Here is an 18483-nt window from a genome sequence, read left to right as displayed (position 1 = left end):
ATGATTTATGAGCAGGAAAAAACCACTTTATGAACGACAGTTCTAATCGGAACATGTCTTTGGTGTGTTAGAAATATATACCATCAGGAAACTGCAATAAAATGTGGTATATATAATTTCACCAATGGTCAGATGGCATTTTGTATTTCATACACATGGTCGGCCAACGGGAGTTCTTACACCCGACCCTGAATCAACCATGGCACACATAGACTTCTTTGTAACATACAAATAATTGCAGTGAATGCCTATTTATGCAGTGATTACACATAAAAATTGTCATGCGGCTCACATGTGTGTGTATTACAATAAATGCCCCCACCGTATCTCATGTAAACATGAGGTATACTTCTGCAACCACTGAAGGTACCATAAACCTGGTACGTCCCTGACCTCCCAAAGTGCGCATCTTGTTCGTATCACATCTGCCTCATGGGTTGTTCCTTTTGATTTAAGTTAAACAAATATATTGTTTATTTTTGCAGCTGTAATGTATTTAGATTAATTATTATCCATAAATATCTCTCCAGATGCCATTTACACGTTTTACCAGTAGGATGTTGGCTAATGTCCCGCTCTCCATGATGATTATGTGACCTCTGATAGAAAGTTGCAGACAAACATATGGATATTACAGTATATTTTTATATGGATTAGTACTTTCATTCGTCTGATTTCATCCGCTCTTGTTTGATTTATATGTAAACGAGTGTCTATACCCTAGTGGAATTGGAAATAATGGTTTGATAAGTGCCATGAATCTATGACCAAATAAGGAATAGTGTGAATACTGTCGCTATTCGTTTGATTTTTCTAGGATATACAACACTTTATCTAAATAAATAATTTTTACATTTTTCACTTAAAAAGAATATAAGTTTTTCAAATAATATAAAATTAACTTATAATAAGACTTCCAAATATAAACAAAAATAATTAGAAATTCAAATTCGGATACAGTGTGGCAGCTATTAGTGAGAAAGCGAGCCGATAGATGGCCAAAATGGCTTAGTCAACATCCAGTGACTGTGTGGGAGTGTAACGTGCAAGGTGTAGACCGTGTACATATTTTTGAGCTACGTCTATATACTCAGGTGAGATAAAGTAGAAAGGAAATTGAAGGATATCCTACTGTCATGCGATTCACTATGAATTACCTTTGAATAATCAAAGAATGCATGATTTTTTAATAGCTTAGTTAATGGGGGCCGCTATCGGGTATCATGCTTTCTTAGTGCCCAGTACAGGTGAAGTGCCACACCCATGATTGTCACGGTTTCCGTTTTCACTAGCATTCATGACATTTTGGATGTCGGTGAAATGTAGCGTAGAAAAAACGCATGTCAAGCGGATTGTTTGTTTTATCCTGTACTTGAAGTTTCGCAGTTCGCACCCATGTTTATTGGTGAAGACTCGAGGAGTACAAAATACCGGTACAGGATCTCCATATTTGTAGGTTTCAAAAGTTCACTGCGATCAGAAATTAATATCAGCAATTCAGCAATTATTGTACTTGCAAAAACCGTATTATCGTATAAGTCAACAACTCATTGCTATTAAATATGGACGAAATTTTCGTACGATACTTTCGGTGTAAGAAGATATCACGGTGGCCTGTTATTCCCCCCTTGCTTGTATAGAAAAATATATTTTCATCATTATACTAGAATAATAAATTAATTTACATTTAATTTGGGTGAAAAGAACCTTGGAAGGGGAAGGTCGTTTAAGAATGATTGTAGATGTAAGTTACCAATCAAATGAGGTGACAGCTAGAATCAACATGAGATATTTAGGAAGCCAGTAACTGTCAAGTTCTAATCATCCTTGTTGAGAACTGTCTTCTCATTATTTTTTCTTTACTTATGAAGAAGAAAGTTGTCTTTTTAGAGTAGGAATCGTAACTGATTGTTAGGACAATATTAAAGACCACTGATAATCAACACTAAAATTATCACCCAATAAACCATACAAATTCAAAATTTTTAAATTTAGCATTGAGAATTGTAACAGTTGCACTATAACCACCCGGATAGTGCATCTACACCCTATGAATACTATCCAAAGAACAATTTATTTAATGATAATTCAGTGAATTAGACGATGCAGGTATTGATTATTGAAGTCTGAGTAATTTCCTGATGAGTGTCTTGAGCTACACAGACTTGACAGAGCCTTGACCCTTGTCCAAAACGTCTACTGTGAAACCAAGTTTTCAGAGGCCTTTGATGAGGTTAAGTATAAGGTAGATGCTGGTAAAATTCTAGAAACACGCAAGCACAGACAACACGAAACTTGTGTTGTGCAGTAGCTCCTATCCTAACCACTGTATATACAGGAGCAACTGAGAGCAAGGTCTGGGGTGAATCGGGATACCTAGAAAGGCTGTAATGGACTGAAATGGGCAGGAACAGAGCTAAAATCAGGGTTGTGATTAGGTGTTTCATGGTTTTGAATGGGTTTTAGACAAAGCAGAAATTGGAATGAATTGAGAATCCTTGATTGCACCCCCCCCTCCCCCAAATTATTTGAGGGAAAGAGGGGCATTGTGCAGTGGATTAATATTAGAGGAATTGTATTTCTTCCAAGGATTTAATATTATCCATGACAAGATTGTGTCCATTCCAATTGAGGACTCTAGATTTTAGCCATCAAGTTGTTTGAAAGAATTCATAAAGTTTATTTGAAAAGTTTATTATGATAGTAGTATTTCAGATAAAATTTCAATAATTTGTAAATGATAATACATCAATGTATTGTTCTTGGTGGAAACCAATATCGGAAAACATTGCTAAAACCTATGCAGAAATGAAAGAAGTAGTGTTGACTTCAGACACCATCTTTGTTTTGATAGATTCAGAGGTCTGAGACAATGATGACAACCTTGATGACCTCTAGAATTAGTTACCACATTACTAAATGCAGGTTAGATTAGATAGGTAGGTTAGATTAGAATAGAATGGACAAATTCATCATACTTCAATTTCTTCGACCTCCACCTCAACCAAAATAAAAATGGCATCTCAAGCAATCGAAGCAGCCACATTTGTGTGTTTATAGCTTTTAGCAACTTTCTATTATTGATTTCTGCCAAGAAAAACATATTACATTGATGTATTATAACTTACAAAATTATCATCTAAATTTTTGCTATACTGCATAGGTGTGCACATAAATTTACCATTTAAGATTTTATTTTCTGAGCACCAATGGATCAATGTAATTCCACCAATACCAGGTACCAGCAACCCTAATTAGGGTTATTTTCCTGGAGGCAAATGTCCTAGAATCGTCATCATAGTCGAAGTCATGGTCCCACCTTTTGGGGCCTGTCTTAGCCCTATTGTAGAATACTGACCTATTGCCATATGTACAAAGCTCCAGTAATGCATGCTTAAGCAATGGCACACACCACTTTCATTGTCATTTAAAGGCTATATTTGACTTGTCAAAATCCATTATCAATCCGTTATCAACCCTGATTTGGGCCCCGTTCCTGTCCATATTGGTCCGATCTTGGTTTTCTATGAACCAGTGTATTTACCTAATTGTAGTACAGACGCTCCTCTACTTACGTTCATTCATTTTACGTTTTTTCGATTTTACGTTTTAACTGACTGTAACAAAAAAGTTGTAAAAAAAAAAATTTTTTGAGTGAATTTTTTAGTTTAGCGCGCTCTCCGTAGTTCAAACGATACTTACACATGACGCTGCGTCCATTGTTTACATTGCACAAACGACAGACTGAAAGTGCCTTGCCTCCTCCTCCATATCCTCCCCTCATCCTCCACCATCTCAATTTATGTTGCTTGAATTTAATTTATATGAAATTAATGTTATTATTTTACAATGTTATGTGTATAATTAATGATTTAGGGGTGTTTTGTAAGATACGGTAATAGAATTTACGGATGTATAGTACAGTAACAACTTGTGTTCATTTTCAACTTACATTCGGCCTTTCAGAACGTAACTAAAACATAAGTTTAGGAGTGTCTGTATATAGGAAAGGAGCAACGCTCATTGGGTCTCGTCTCCTATGCTCTAATTCTCTAACATACCTAGACTCAAATTCATGTACGGTTAAGAGTTAATCTATATCTTTGATTTCTAATTGTCATATTTAGATTTGAACTTGTTTATTGTTTGAGCCTGGTGCTATATCACCTAAGCTATTCCACATATTTATACATCCATATGGAAAACTGTATTTCTTCACATCCTTTACACATGTGGTCTTTCTTGATTTACTTCCATGACCTCTTAAAGCCCTCCCATCTTTAATCAGGAGATCTCTTCCATCAATGCAATCTATCCCTCTTTAGTGACCTGAACACTATAATCATGTCCCCTCTTTCTCTTCAATCTTTCAAAGGTGGTAGACCCAGTAGGTTTAGTCTTTCCTCGTATGGTTTATCTGCTGGACTGGGGACCAATTTGTTTGCTGCCCTTTGTATTCTATCAGTCTTGTTTATATCCGTCACTGTGTGGGATATAAACAAGAAGTGCTACCTGTACAATCAAGCTCAACATAACCTAACCATTCCACAGTAAAAATTACTCATTCAAGTGGAAGAAAGAAAAATTGCGTATGCATTGTTCTACAACAGAACTTAGATGCTGCCAAATATTAACTGGTATTTATGGAATATTTCCATACCAGTTAAAAAGTAAAGGCTAGTCAATATTTCATTGTGGTAGATTGAGGTAGTTATTGCAGTTTTGACAGGGCTTTCCTTTTTATCATGAAGTTATATCAATCAAATATAGCCATTGGGTTATGGTGTTGCTGAAGAAAGTTGGTGTTATATGTGTGTGTGTGTATGATTCACCATTGTCTTGTCTTGTATTGTGTTAACTCGTGGTCAGCAGATATTACCTTCCTGGATGAGAGCTCAGAGCTTATATATGGCACAATCTATAGCTAATGCTGTGACCTTACAGGCACACATCCTAAACTCGTTACCCACTAGAGTTGGAGTGCCACATGCGTAGTGGTACTGAATTTTTTTCAACCCAGAACAGGTCTTTAGTACAGATTGCTGATTTTACAATTGAGAATAATACTGCTGCACCATCAATTTGGTGTATGCTTACCTTATTGTAGTATATAGGAAACAAGCAGTACTCTTAGGGTCCTTTCTCTTGGGCCTGTCCACAATGAACCACATGTTGCACCATGTTACTCAATGTGCTGATTTAATGTTGTGGGCAGGCTTTTTCAACATGCTGTGCACCTCACAACCATTCTTGATGCAGGGGGAGAAGTTACGTCACACAATAAGCTCTCCAGGATGGCACCTATATCTGAGTGGACAAGGTGTAACACATTCACATTTAGATTTACTGCAGTAGCATCCTTGCCTTTGAACTGTGAGTGCAAGCAGTACAAGTGGAGGAACTTAGAAGTGCAAGTTTGAAATGAAAGTAGAAATGCCTCATTATGAAGAACTGTGAACTAGACAATGAGGACACACATCCTTCCCTTGACAATATTAAGATATGACTGATGCACTGTAGCATTCTGGATAGTGACAGTCAGTGTGGACATTTGTAGTTGCATTCAACACTGCCAGTTGCTGCATGCAGCACTGCATGAGGCTCTGTGTACAAGACTTTACTCTCAAATTTATCGTACGTGGCTACAGATCATATGGTTCCAACTTGGGGCTTTGCCTCTTTATTTTCCAATTATTGTACTTTGATTTAAATGTATATTGTTCAGTTTAGGGTTGTATTGCCTTCAAAGGTGGATCAAGTATTTCCATGATATGAGATGTGAAAATATTTTGTAGATTTTTCATAGGGAACCACCACATTCACTGATATTGGCAACAGAGCTAGCTGAAATTAGTCAAATATTACTTTGACCCACCCAGACAGCTCAAAAAAGTAAAAAGAAAACTGCTGGCCCACAACTGGGAGATGATGCAGCCTAAGAAAGCAGAAATAATGGAAGTTTAAAATCATATACTGAAAATAACTTCATCCTTTTTATTTGTTTGCTCATTATTTTATACTATGAAGTGGCAGGATAGACCACCTTTCACAGTTAGGACCTAGAGTGGATGAAATTTGCCTTGTTACACTATTGAGAAATGGGCAAAACAAGAAAGTGTTATCATGGGGATCAAACTGTGTAGAAAACTAAAATAAAAAAAAATATTGGAGTCTTGATTATAGATAATCTGTCACAAGATCTATATCTACCAAGGGTCTTTTTCCCATTTTAAGGGAGTAGCCAGTCAGGGCATGTACTCCTTCCATTCCTTTGTTTCTCATCTTAGTTCTCATGGATGAACAGTCATCCTTGTCTTCTGGCCACGTCAGAAGCAATGTAACAAGACATGGCACATCCACAGTAGGGCCCATTTTATTTACACAGTGACCCTTCTTTTTTATCCCTTCATGGGAATAATAGGAGACGGGGAGTTCCTTCTGGCTCCATCAGTATATCCTCCATACACAACCATTCTCCACTCGCTCCTATCCCCTGCCTTCACCCTTGCCTGCTCTACAGACATTCCCTTCTTGCTCAAAGCCCACTTCACCCCCCTCCATCCATCTCATTTTTTGTCCCCACAAGTTAGTTGCTGTAGATGTTGGAGTTGAATGCTGCTAAGGTTGTTTTTATTTTATGTTTGGCGAGTTGTATTTGTGTGATGAGGGGTGGGTGGGTTCAAATAGTGTGTTGTTCTGTGGGAAATGTATTGGTTTCAAAGTGTAAATGTTCTATAGCTGTTGTTTTATATCATCCAAATATTATTATTATTATTAAAACTTTTTGTGTTTGTTGGATGTCTTTTAAGTACAAGTATTGGATACCATGCAGTGATTGTATAGTAATGTTTAATTTTTGTGAGTTGTTGAAGTAGTGGTTAGTGGTAGTTCTTTCTGCTGTCCCAAACCTGCACCTGCAACAATTCTGAGTATGTTCATTTTCTTATTTGCCTTTATTGTTAGGTCTTTTATATGTGGGGTGAAAGTTGTTTGTCAAATATGAGACCAAGTATTAAAGTATTTGTGTAGTGGGAAAGGTTGATCTTTGAGTGCTTCTTAGATTCATGATAATCAAGGGTAAGCAGCATCACTGAGGATTTATGAGGGGACACCTGCTTTGTGTCAGTAGCCTAGAGGATTTAGCTTATGGAGAAAAGTTTGTATTTTTGGCTGATGTTTTGTTGTACCACTGGGCTATTATTGTTAGATTATCTGTACAAGAGCTTTGGTTTAGTCCCTAGCTTTGTGGTGAGGAGGTAGTGTATAAACAGGTTGAATATCATTAATAATGAAACTGATCCTTGGAGAACACTGTTTTACAGTCTTTTGACCCCCAATGAATGCCTGTGCTGAGATGCTCCTTATTCTCGGCCAGGGCAGTTGGCGGATGCAGGGATGACCCGTCATCCATGAGGAGCTGAGATGGGAGGGGTGGAAAGGGTGGTGGAGGGGAGTGAAATGGGTGGGAGTAGGTACTTGCCTCTGATTTGGCTACCTTCCTTATAAGGGGGGAAAATCATTTAATATGTAGATAGCTAGGATGTATGTTAACTATTTGTCATTGATTAGTTAATTGTTACCTAGTGTTTCACTTAATGGAAAATCCAAATTCCCACAGTGACTGGCAGTGGTCCATGAGCTTTCCCACAGATCTCTCGTGAAGTAATGCTTAACCCCTGTCTGATGTATAAGTGACTGTATATCACTGGCTGGAAGTAGTAGGGATAGGGGAACAGTAACTGGTTGTCAGCGCTCCATGTCTGAAAACTTGTAAGAAATTCAGTTGAAGTTGATAAAGATTTTTGGCCCAGCCCAGACAATGGTAGACTTTCAGGGCCACACCTGATGGAGATATGGTGGTTGATAGGTTTTGCTGTCCACCTTTTTTTGACAGGTTATGTATAGGAATTAATAAAAGCCTATTGTCAACATAATTACTTTTTTCTGTCAGGTGTCACTTTCTTGTTGAAACTGTATTTGTCAACTGAGACCTATGATGACATAATAGTCGGGATAAACCAAGTCACTGTTGGGTCCTGCTGTGGAAGAGCCATGTCTTTCTGCATTGCATTGGTATGGGATAGGGCTGACCATCCATGAGGTGTTACATTTGGAGGTGCAGGTAATGGAAATTTGAGTGGGTTTGGGATTTGGCTTAAAATCATCACTGCCCAAATAAAGTGTAAAAGGTTTGGAAATCCTCTCATACTTGGTAATGTGGTGCATAACATTGATGGGTCATGTTGGACAATCCTTTGAAGGACAGACATTGCCCATGGTGTTAAAGATGTGTTCAACCAGATTATATGGCATCATCAATATTTATGCAAGAGGCTGGATCTAAATCTTGAAGTCATTTATGTTCCCTGTTTTGCTGTATGGCTGTGAGATATGAACATTGAATGCCTACTTAGAGGTGTTTTAATATCATGGTGTATCACAGGACTATAGCAAACCAGAGACTAGAATTAATAAATAACTATGCTGTGTTCTGAGGGATCTCCAATTTTTCTTCTTTTAGAACCTTGGTAGCTTACAGACACACAAAAGTGCATTCTCCCTCTTCATCTCATACCCATACCTGTCAGAACCTATTCATCACCCCTCACACCATAGCACTTTGTGGGTAATGGGTTGACAATGTCTACTAACTTGCTGCTTGGTTCAAAGGCAATAATGCTGTGAAACAATATCACCACAGCAGGGCCTGACAACCAGAGCTCTGGGTAATCCAGCTTTGGCTATTTTATTTAAACAAATAAAAGTGAGCACTTGAGTATGGAAAAGCCACAAAAATATATATTTATAAATTGGAGTTTGATATCACTGGGCAACACTGCAAATTACATGGTGTTTATGTTCAAAACCACAACAAAGTCCAACTAGTGGCTTCATAAACTCATTGTTTTAATTGGATTTGTCAAACAAATTATTGTAATTGGCATTTCTCTTAAGTACTTTGTGATTTTTAAGGTTGACAAATTATGAATAATGTAAAATGTATTTTGTTGCCAGTTTCAGAATCAAGTGTTGTGTTCACATATTTCAAGTCAAGTTATTTTTAGTTTGCTTCCCAAAGAATAGTTTAAAGATATTCCTTTTGAGTTATTACCCCTCACCAATACTTTGCAATCAATCTTTCTCTTGCCCCTGATGTTTCAAGAAGACTTATGGCTGCCAGGTACAGCTACAGTCCCCAAGCAATTTTTCAGTATTAAAATTAATTTTCCATTCTTGGCTTCAGTCAGATGTAGTATCTAGGTCTTTTTTCAACAACTGACAGTTTTTATTCTTTGCTCTTTTCGTGATCTTTGCATCTGCAAACATGTTAGCATATCTTCTGTTTTACCATCATGTTAACATTGATAAGGACCATTATAGGTACTAGCACCAAACCTTGTGGAACTCCGCTGGTCACTGTTCTCCACCCTGACATCTTTGCTGCTGTTCTTGGTTATATCTTGAAAATCCATATGAGTAGTTTCTTAATCCTTCAGAATGCTTTGGTTTCCAAATAAAATGATGGGTAAAGCACTTATTGAAGTCTTTCTTTAGATCAAGGTACACACTGTCCACCCAGCCCTTGCACTTGTAAAAAGTTGATCGGGTTGTAGCACATTGCTCAAGTAAAAGGTTGATCGGGTTGACATACTTGACCTTTCATATACAAAGCCAAACTGTGTCAAATTGTTCATGTCTTAAAGATATTTGACCCATCAATCCTTTACATAATTTTGCTATGTGGGTCAGTGGTGGCCAGTGTTTCAGTTATGTCTTCTTACTTCTAATGAATTGGTACCATATTACCCCTTTTCCAGTCCTGAGGCACCATCCCATCATGTAAACAAACAAAATGCCTACATAAAGTTTCACAGAACTTGATTCAGACATAATGTGTATCAGTGATAATTAATTTTCTTTAATAATATGTTTATTTTACTTTCAGCTATTAAAACAAGATGTCGTCGAGAAAGGCTGGCAAGAAGTCTGGAAAGAAGCGCGCTCAGCGTGCAACCAGCAATGTTTTTGCCATGTTTGACCAGGCACAGATCCAGGAGTTCAAAGAGGCATTCAACATGATTGACCAAAACAGGGATGGATTTATTGATAAAGATGATCTTCATGACATGCTGGCATCATTAGGTGAGTTGACGTCTTGTGAAATCCATGATTTGATGATTGTGCATGTAGGCAATAAATGTTTGTTAGTGAGACATAGGAAAATGGAAGGTGATTATTATTATGAAGATATATCAGGTATGTATTTATAATTTTTATGCAGCTTAAAGGGAAATACAAATGCTTTAAGGTTTTAGCAGGTAGATGATATGCAAAAATGATTTGGGGAAGAGAGAATTGCTCTGCATTATAGAAGTTGTATTAATGTAGAAAGATGCCTTGTGTAATGGAATTTTGTAGCAACTTCTTGTAGAAAAAGGGGTTCCAATAGAAATGACTTTATATTCCTTTAACCACTTCAGTACGGAACTTAAATCTCGCGGGCAGCAGCCAATGCCAGCCGTATGACGTGTCGTAATAATATTCGCATCATAAAATATAGTCACCGCTTATATCGATCGTTCTCTCTTTCACCTGCGAATTTTGAAAACCACAGAGAATGGGATTCAGGGCGCATTTGGGAGAATGTAAAAACACAGGGGCGACTACAATAAATATAATCAAGACGCCGATATGGCAGCGTCGCGAATCCACTTGCTCCTCATGACGCCTACGTGTGCGGCACCGTATGGAAGGGGTTAAGGAAATTGCACATGAATTTGGTAAAAAGTAATGGATATTGTAATACCATAGAGCTCTGAAGTATGTGAATTTCTATATATATTTTTGTCATTCCTAGGGAAAAATCCAACTGATGAATATCTTGAGGGGATGATGAATGAGGCTCCAGGACCCATCAACTTTACTATGTTCCTCACGCTATTTGGCGACCGTTTACAGGTTAGTGGATTTCTTTTTTATATACTTTATTTCATTTATACAGTATTAGATTATAATTTTGTTAAAATTATTAATTTGTAATGAAAAATTGATGTCAGGAAATTTAAATGCTCAACATGAATTTTTTCTTCTTACTAGGGCACAGATCCAGAGGATGTTATAAAGAATGCTTTTGGATGCTTTGATGAAACAAACAGTGGTTATATCAACGAGGAAGCTTTGAGAGAGCTACTAATTTCTATGGGAGACAGATTCACTGAAGATGATGTAAGTAGTTGCATAGTCAATTCCCTTAGTATATTTCATTGTAAAATACTTCAAGGGAATCAAAGGAAATGTGACTGTTATATTGTTCTTTGGCTACCTCCCTTATAAGGGGGAAAAAGCCTTTGGTATATGTATGTATATTGTTCTTTGAGAACCAGCTTGATTATAGGTGTTAGTTTTAATGGGTTTCTTGATATCCATTGAAAGGACAACTGAGGACTAAATGAGCAAGAGAATGTTGACCAGGGAGGGGAGAAGGTAGAAGATAGGCTTGAGTGAAGAATGGTTGTGTTTGGGTGATAATTTGTCATAACCCAAAGGGATTTCTCCCCTTCTTTATTTTGTGCATGAAGGGATGGAGAGGGTGGGTTGCTGATTGAATTGAAATGGCTTTGCTGTGGATGTACTTTCTTGCTACATCATTTCTGATCCAGTCAATGGTCAGGAGACAGATGAACTTTCATCCATAAGGAGCTAAGATGAGAGGGAAACAAGGGTGGTGGACAGGAATGGGAGTGGGGGCATTCTTAGACTGGTTACTTGTTTATAAGGGGGAAGGAGCCCTTGGTATATGATTTTTTATTGTCACTTTATTGCCCCAGGTGTCTCCTGCAGGTTCAGAATTAATTGGCAACAGCCAGTTATTGGCCCAGATGTCACTCAAGGAAGAAATATTGTGTTGTCTGGGAGTAGGGCGGTGTAGGATGAGGTGTTCGGTGTTTTCTGTGGTGATTGCGTTGGGGCAAGGGGCATTGGGAAAGAGGGAAATGTCTGTTGAGGAAGGAAGAAGACTGAAGATAGAGGTGAGTGGAGATTGGTTGTGTATGGATGATGCTGTGATGCATGGAAGGGAGTGGGTGGGGTATGGGGGGGTGAGGGAGTGTGTAAATGATATTTTGACACAGCTGAAGGGATTTGCCCCATTCTTCTTTTTCTGCATGAGGGGATGGAGATGGAGGTACCTGATTAAATGAAGTGGCCTTGCTGTGGATGTGCTTTGTCTTCCTACATTGCTTCTGACCCAGGGTAATGGGTGAGATGCAGGGATGACCCTCCATGAGGAGTGAAGGAAAGAGGGAGGGAGGGAGGGGGTGAATGGGAGTGGAGTATGTGGGGATGGAATGGGTGGGAGTGGATTTTATGCCTTTGTTTTTGGCTACCTCCCTTGTAAGGGGGTAAAAGCCCTTAGTATATGTATGTATGTATTATTGCATTTAGGACAATTTGTTTCTGTGACCAGGCATGTTCTTTTGTTCAGTTGTTATAGTATATTTTTGCTTGATAGAGGGATTTCTCTATAAGGTTAATCTCAGGAAGACTTGGGAATTTGGAAGTTTGTCATTGTTGTGGATATGTCTGACCTTTGTTGACAGTTTGTGCCAGGAGATAAGGTTGTCACCATGTCCATTCTTGCTGGTGGAATGACCCTCTTTGTATCCAAGTTGACTTGTAGAAATGGGTGGTTCTGGAGTGACTTGCATAGATCAATATGTGTCATGATATGGTGGATAGTAATGAGATTGGTTATTGATATTCAGGGATTGTGTTCTTTGCTAGGTTGTTGGAATTTTGTTTCAGGAATGTTTAAAAATATACGAGGGAGCTTCAAACAGTTTGTGGAAAAAGTCCATAACTAAAAATTATGTGGTAGAAATTTGATTTTATTGCACCTGGTCATTCTTGTACCAATGTGCTATAACAAGTTCAAACATGAACCTATAAATGCAGGTAATAACGCATTATGGCCAACTGGAAATTGGACACCATTTAAGCAACATGGAATCCACCAAAATTCATGGTGAAAGTTGGTTGGGAGAATAGGCAAATCATTGACGCTCTGAAACAAGTTTATGGTGACAATGCCCCAAAGAAATCAACAACTTACAAATGGATAGGTTGGTTCAGAAGTGGAAGAAACTAAATTGAAGTTGAGCCCCACAGTGGCAGGCCATCAACGTCAGTTTGTGAGAAAAACAGTGATGCTGTCCACGACATGATCGAAAAGAATAGAAGAATAACTACTGATTCGGTAGCAGGCACACTCAACATCTCCATGGGTTCTTCACACACAGTTTGGGGGCTCAGCAAGCTTTTCACTCGGTGGGTCCCTAGGTTGTTGCACCCAGATCAGCAGCAAACAAGGCCAGATCTTTCAATGGAAATTTAGAACAAGTGAGATGAAGACTGAAGCTTTTCTGTAGAGAATTGTGACAGGGGATGAAACATGGTTTTACCAGTACGATCCCGAGGTCAAAATTCAATCAAAGCAGTGGCTGCCCTGGGGTGGAAGTGGACCAGTCAAAGCAAAATCTGAGCGTTCAAGAGGAAAGATCATGGCCACTGTCTTCTGGGATGCAGAGGAGATTTTGCTGGTTTACTTCCTCAAGAACAAGAAAACAACTATAAATGTGTTTTGAGAAAACTGTAAAAAAAAAAAAATAATAATAATAAAAAAAGTGAAAAATGCCCTGGAATCCTGCATCAACACGACCTCTTCACCATGACAATGCACGCGCACACATGAATTTCGATGGGAAATTGTCCGACATCCCCCTTACAACCTCGATTTAGCCTCATTCAACTTCTTTTTGTTTCCAAACTTAGAAAAATATGGAAAGATACCAATTTTCCATCATTTGAAGATGTAAAAAGAGCTGCTTTGACATGTTTTAGTTCACATGATCCTCAGTTCTACTCAGACTTAAAGGCTGGTATTAATGTTTGTAGATGTGTATTGACCTAATGGAACATATGTTGAAAAATATACATAAATGAAGCAAATTTTTCATACTGTCCTTTTTCCACGAACTGTTTGAACCCCCCCGTATGTGGGCCTGTTTTATAGACTAAAGTCTTTTAGTGTGTGTATTGCATTTTTTTGTATCTGTCTGGTTTTATTTTACACATTTGTTTATCTTTCTTTTTTCTGAAGTTGGAAAATTCTTCTGGAGAGGTGTTGATTAACGTGTCCTGCAGCACTCCTTTACACAACTTTCTGTTCACCTATCCCCAGATACTTCTCTCATAACTTGTTCCATTCCATCAAAATGTTTATTTGCTTCCTTTATTCTATAATATCCCACATCTATTTCCTTTTTCAGTGCCTTGTATGGCCCAGAATGGAAGTTAGATGGTTGGGAAATAAGGGAAATGACTTTTGGTTTGTACATTTATAAATTATTGTTCTTGTTTAACAAAATACTATCCTACTACAGGTGGATGAAATGTACAGAGAAGCCCCCATCAAGAAAGGAATGTTTGATTATGTTGAGTTTACTCGTATCCTGAAGCATGGAGCCAAGGATTTGGAAGATCAGTAGGAATAGGCAGCAGAAGACAGGGGCCAGCAGTATTTTTACAACCTGGCAAGTGCCACAGCCTAAAACTGCACAAGAAGTCCCGTTTGTCTTCCAGGTACTTAAATGTAAATTCCAGTATGAAAAACCATAGCAAGGTTTCATAGGACTAAAATGTCCAGCACATTCCAAGAAATTGATTTTTGTATTGAAATTTACATGTTTTTGGAATCCCAAGGCATAATATGTTTGGCATCTTGTCTGTTATTTTTTACAAATTCTGAGTTATCCGTGGCTAGTTTTAATGGTCTTCTGTCAGAGTAATAGATTGTGCCTTACCACCCTAAGTGAAAGCAGATTCCTCAGTGACAGAGATGCTTATATATACTAACAAGTAGTGGACAGTCATATTTGTGATGACTTCATTCCAGTAAGCATTTAATGTGAGCTGATCATCTCTATACTTTCATCATTCAGGTGTCTTGTTAAGGTACCATAATCTCATGTATGGTAAACCTTTGTATAGCCAATTTAGATCCTGCTGTTGTCTTAAGAAGACATTTTTTTGCCCATACAGCTCTGAATGCTGGCTGAGGGCTTTTCTTTATACATTTAATAAATTATATTCAACTTTGTTTATGAATATTTCTATCCCAATTGCTTGTTATTTATAGAAAAGGTTGCATTTTCACTGAATTTGAGAAAATTAATGTTAAGCTTTGCAATGTGTTACTGTATTGTCAAAATGGTCATAATTTGGCATGCAGCCCTGGATGCTAAGTTCTGGTTATAATATAAATATAAATAAATTATATTCAGAATTGTTTTGAATATTTTTATCCAATAAGCTATTTGTGTAAAGGGTTAAAGGAAAGGTAACTGCATTCAGACCAACCAGTACATAAACAGTATATACATATACCAATGGCTTTTTCCCCCTTACAAGGGAGTTAGCCAAAAAACAAAGGTATAAAATCCACTCCCACCCACTCTATCCACCACATACTCCACTCCCATTAACTCGCCTCTCCTCTTGGCTTCTGGATGATGGGTCATTCCTGCATCTCGCCCACTCCCCTGGGTCAGAAGCAATGTAGCAAGATACAGCACATCCACAGCGAGGCCGTTTCATTAAATCAGCGATGTCCCCTCGTGCAGAAAAAAAGAATACTGGGAGACGCCCCTTTGGGTTGTATCAAAATATTCAAACATACTCCCTCACCCCCATCCCCCAACCATTTCCTTCCATGCATCACAGCATCATCCATCCACAACCATTCTCCACTCGCCCCTATCTTCTGTTTTCCCCTGTCCTTCTTGAACAGACATTTCCCTCATTCCCAATGACTTCTCCCTCATCCATCCATCTCGTCCTAGGTCGCCCCCACATGTTCACTCCTTCCACCTCTGCCTTCCACACCTCTTACTAATCTTTCTTCACTCGTTCTTTACATGTATCCAAACCATCCCAATACTCTTTCATCAACCCTATCTCCCAACTCCCTTTCCAACCCCACTCTCCTCACTTCCATTTCTCTAACCTAGTAACCACTACCATACTTCTCAGGGATTTCATCTTAAACACATTCAAACTTTTCTCTTATTCTCCTCATGTTCCAGGTTTCTCCCCCATACAGTGCTGTTGGCTCAATCACTCCTTCATATGATATCCTCTTTGCATCATTCCCAAATGTCTTTCCCATTACACTTTTTAATCCCCCAAGACTTGCTTCTTTCAATGTAGATTTTACATCCACCACTCCCTTTCCTGCTACATTCACACCCAATTATCTAAAGCTATCCACTTCCTCCAGTTTCCAATTTGCTGCCACATTCTCCCCTTGTACATCTCGTCACCTTGTTTTTACCACATCAACTTCTTTCACACACCTTCCCCAACTCACTGATTTCCCTAATCCCTCCTCTGATCCTGCCACAAGCACAGTGTAGTCAGCAAACAACAACTGGCTTATCTCCCATTTTTCTCCATTTTCTCTAACAATCTCCATTCCCCAGCTCATTACCCTTGTTTACCTCTTGCACCACCACATATACGTATAAATTGAATGGCCAAGGCAACTACTACTCTCTTAAAGACTTGACTGCTCTTAAGTCTTCCTCCTATCCCATATATCTGCAATACCTCCCACAATGCCTTCCTGTCTACCCTGTCATAAGCCTTTTCCAAACCCATTAGGCCCGAAAAACATTCCTACCTTTTCCTACATCATTCTCACATGTCTTACCACAAAAATCTGATCCACAACCCCTACCTGAGTTAAACCATACTGTTCCTTGCCAATTACTCCCTCTATTCCTCTCCTAATCCTCTCAATCAAAACCCTCCCATAAGCCCTCCCAACTACACAAATTAAATTGATCCCTCTGAAACCAGTACACTCACACTTGTCCCCTTTTCCCTTGTAAAGTAGATCTATATAGGCACTCCTCTAGTCCTCCGGCACTCTACCCTTTTTTAGACAAACATTAAACAACCTTGCCAGCCAGTCCACCTTCACTGTACCTCACTTTTTTAGACACACTGCATAACACCCATCCAACCCAGGTGCCTTACCTGCTCATATTTCTTTTAATAACTACTTTCACCATCTTTCTATGCCTTTTTTTGGCTACCCCCCATGTAAGGGGGGAAAAAGTCTTTGGTATATGTATGTACCTCATCTTTATTTCTTTTCCATTTTCCTCATCACACTCATTTAGCACGTGCTTGGCCTTCGAGCCAAAAATTCCATCAATCAATCATTTAGCACGTCCCATTGCAACTACCTTTTCTCTTTATCCTCTTATGTTTAGCACCCCAAAAATAATCTGCCCTCTTCCATTATCATCTCTCATCTGTACCTTTTACCTTTTCTTCTCTACCTGATTTGCCGCCTCTTGTAATTTCCTTCCAAAACATCTTACTAATACTTTCAAAATCTTGTCATACTCTTACCCCATTTCACATCTCTCCTCTTTGCTTCCTTTATCTTATGCTTTACTTCTCTTTTCTTTGTTCTGGCGCTTGGCCTTCAAGCCAAAAATTTCATAAATCAATCTTTTCTTTATACCTTTCGTATGGTTTTCTCCATCTTAATTTACAACCAAACTGTGAATGTTCATTTCTTCTCTACAACCTTTTTTGCTTCATCCCACCACTTACTCCCCTTCCTTCTATTTCCTCCCATCCTCTTGTTCCACACACCATTTTTGCACACCTTTTGACTCCTTGAACCATTCCCATTCCTCTCCTAGTTCTACTCTATCCTCCATTCCCAGTCCTCTCTCAGCTTTTTCTTGTACTCCTTTTCTTTCTCATTTAAGCAGTTTATTCTAAGTACCTCCCTACCTTTTGCCCTTATCCTCTTTCTCCATCTATCCTCCACTCTTGGCTTACCTTCCAAAATATTATCTGATATTCCCCCACTCTCTCCCCTTAGAGCATGTACATCCAAAACTCTTCCTCTTCTGGTTACCGCTATGTAGTCCATTAAAGCCTTATCTACTACCCTTCCATCCACCACCCTCTCCCATTTATACTTATGTTTGACTTTCTTCCTAAACACTATTTGCTATCATCAACTCTCTAGACACATCACCATCAACTCTCCACCATGATTTTTTTCTGGAACTCCACACTTCCCATCCACTCCATATATTGGTTCATTTCCTACCCTAGCATTAAGATGTCCCAATACCACTACAGTGACATTTCTCCCTAAGCCCTCTATGCACTCATTTACATCTATCAAAAAAAGCCTCCCTTTCCTCTACACTCGCCTCATTACCAGGCCCATATGCACTCACAAGAACTCGCATCTCCCTTCCCAGTTTCACCTTCATCCACATTAACTTTGAAGAAACCTCCTTCCACTCCACTACATGTTTACCTATCTACTTGCTAGTATAGCCACCCCTTCTCTTCCAACTGCACTCTCAAACTCAAACACACCCCTCCCTT

General features: G+C 38.6%; 1 protein-coding gene across 1 annotated transcript; it reads left to right on the top strand.

The window, feature by feature from the left end:
* The first annotated feature begins 974 nt into the window (after window positions 1-974).
* Window positions 975-15345, top strand: sqh (Myosin regulatory light chain sqh). Its single transcript, XM_076184097.1, has 5 exons — window positions 975-1094; window positions 9947-10143; window positions 10859-10959; window positions 11098-11226; window positions 14442-15345. The coding sequence occupies exons 2-5, from the start codon at window positions 9960-9962 to the stop codon at window positions 14544-14546; spliced, it is 519 nt and encodes a 172-aa protein (XP_076040212.1). The 5' UTR covers window positions 975-1094; window positions 9947-9959; the 3' UTR covers window positions 14547-15345.
* Window positions 15346-18483: the final 3138 nt, after the last annotated feature.

The sequence above is a fragment of the Oratosquilla oratoria genome, chromosome 4, assembly GCF_046742065.1.
Source record: "Oratosquilla oratoria isolate Oo_2021 chromosome 4, ASM4674206v1, whole genome shotgun sequence".
NCBI classification, from domain to species: Eukaryota; Metazoa; Arthropoda; class Malacostraca; order Stomatopoda; family Squillidae; genus Oratosquilla; species Oratosquilla oratoria.
The sequence above is the reverse complement of the archived record's forward strand: the minus strand, read 5'-3'. Positions and strand labels throughout refer to the sequence as shown.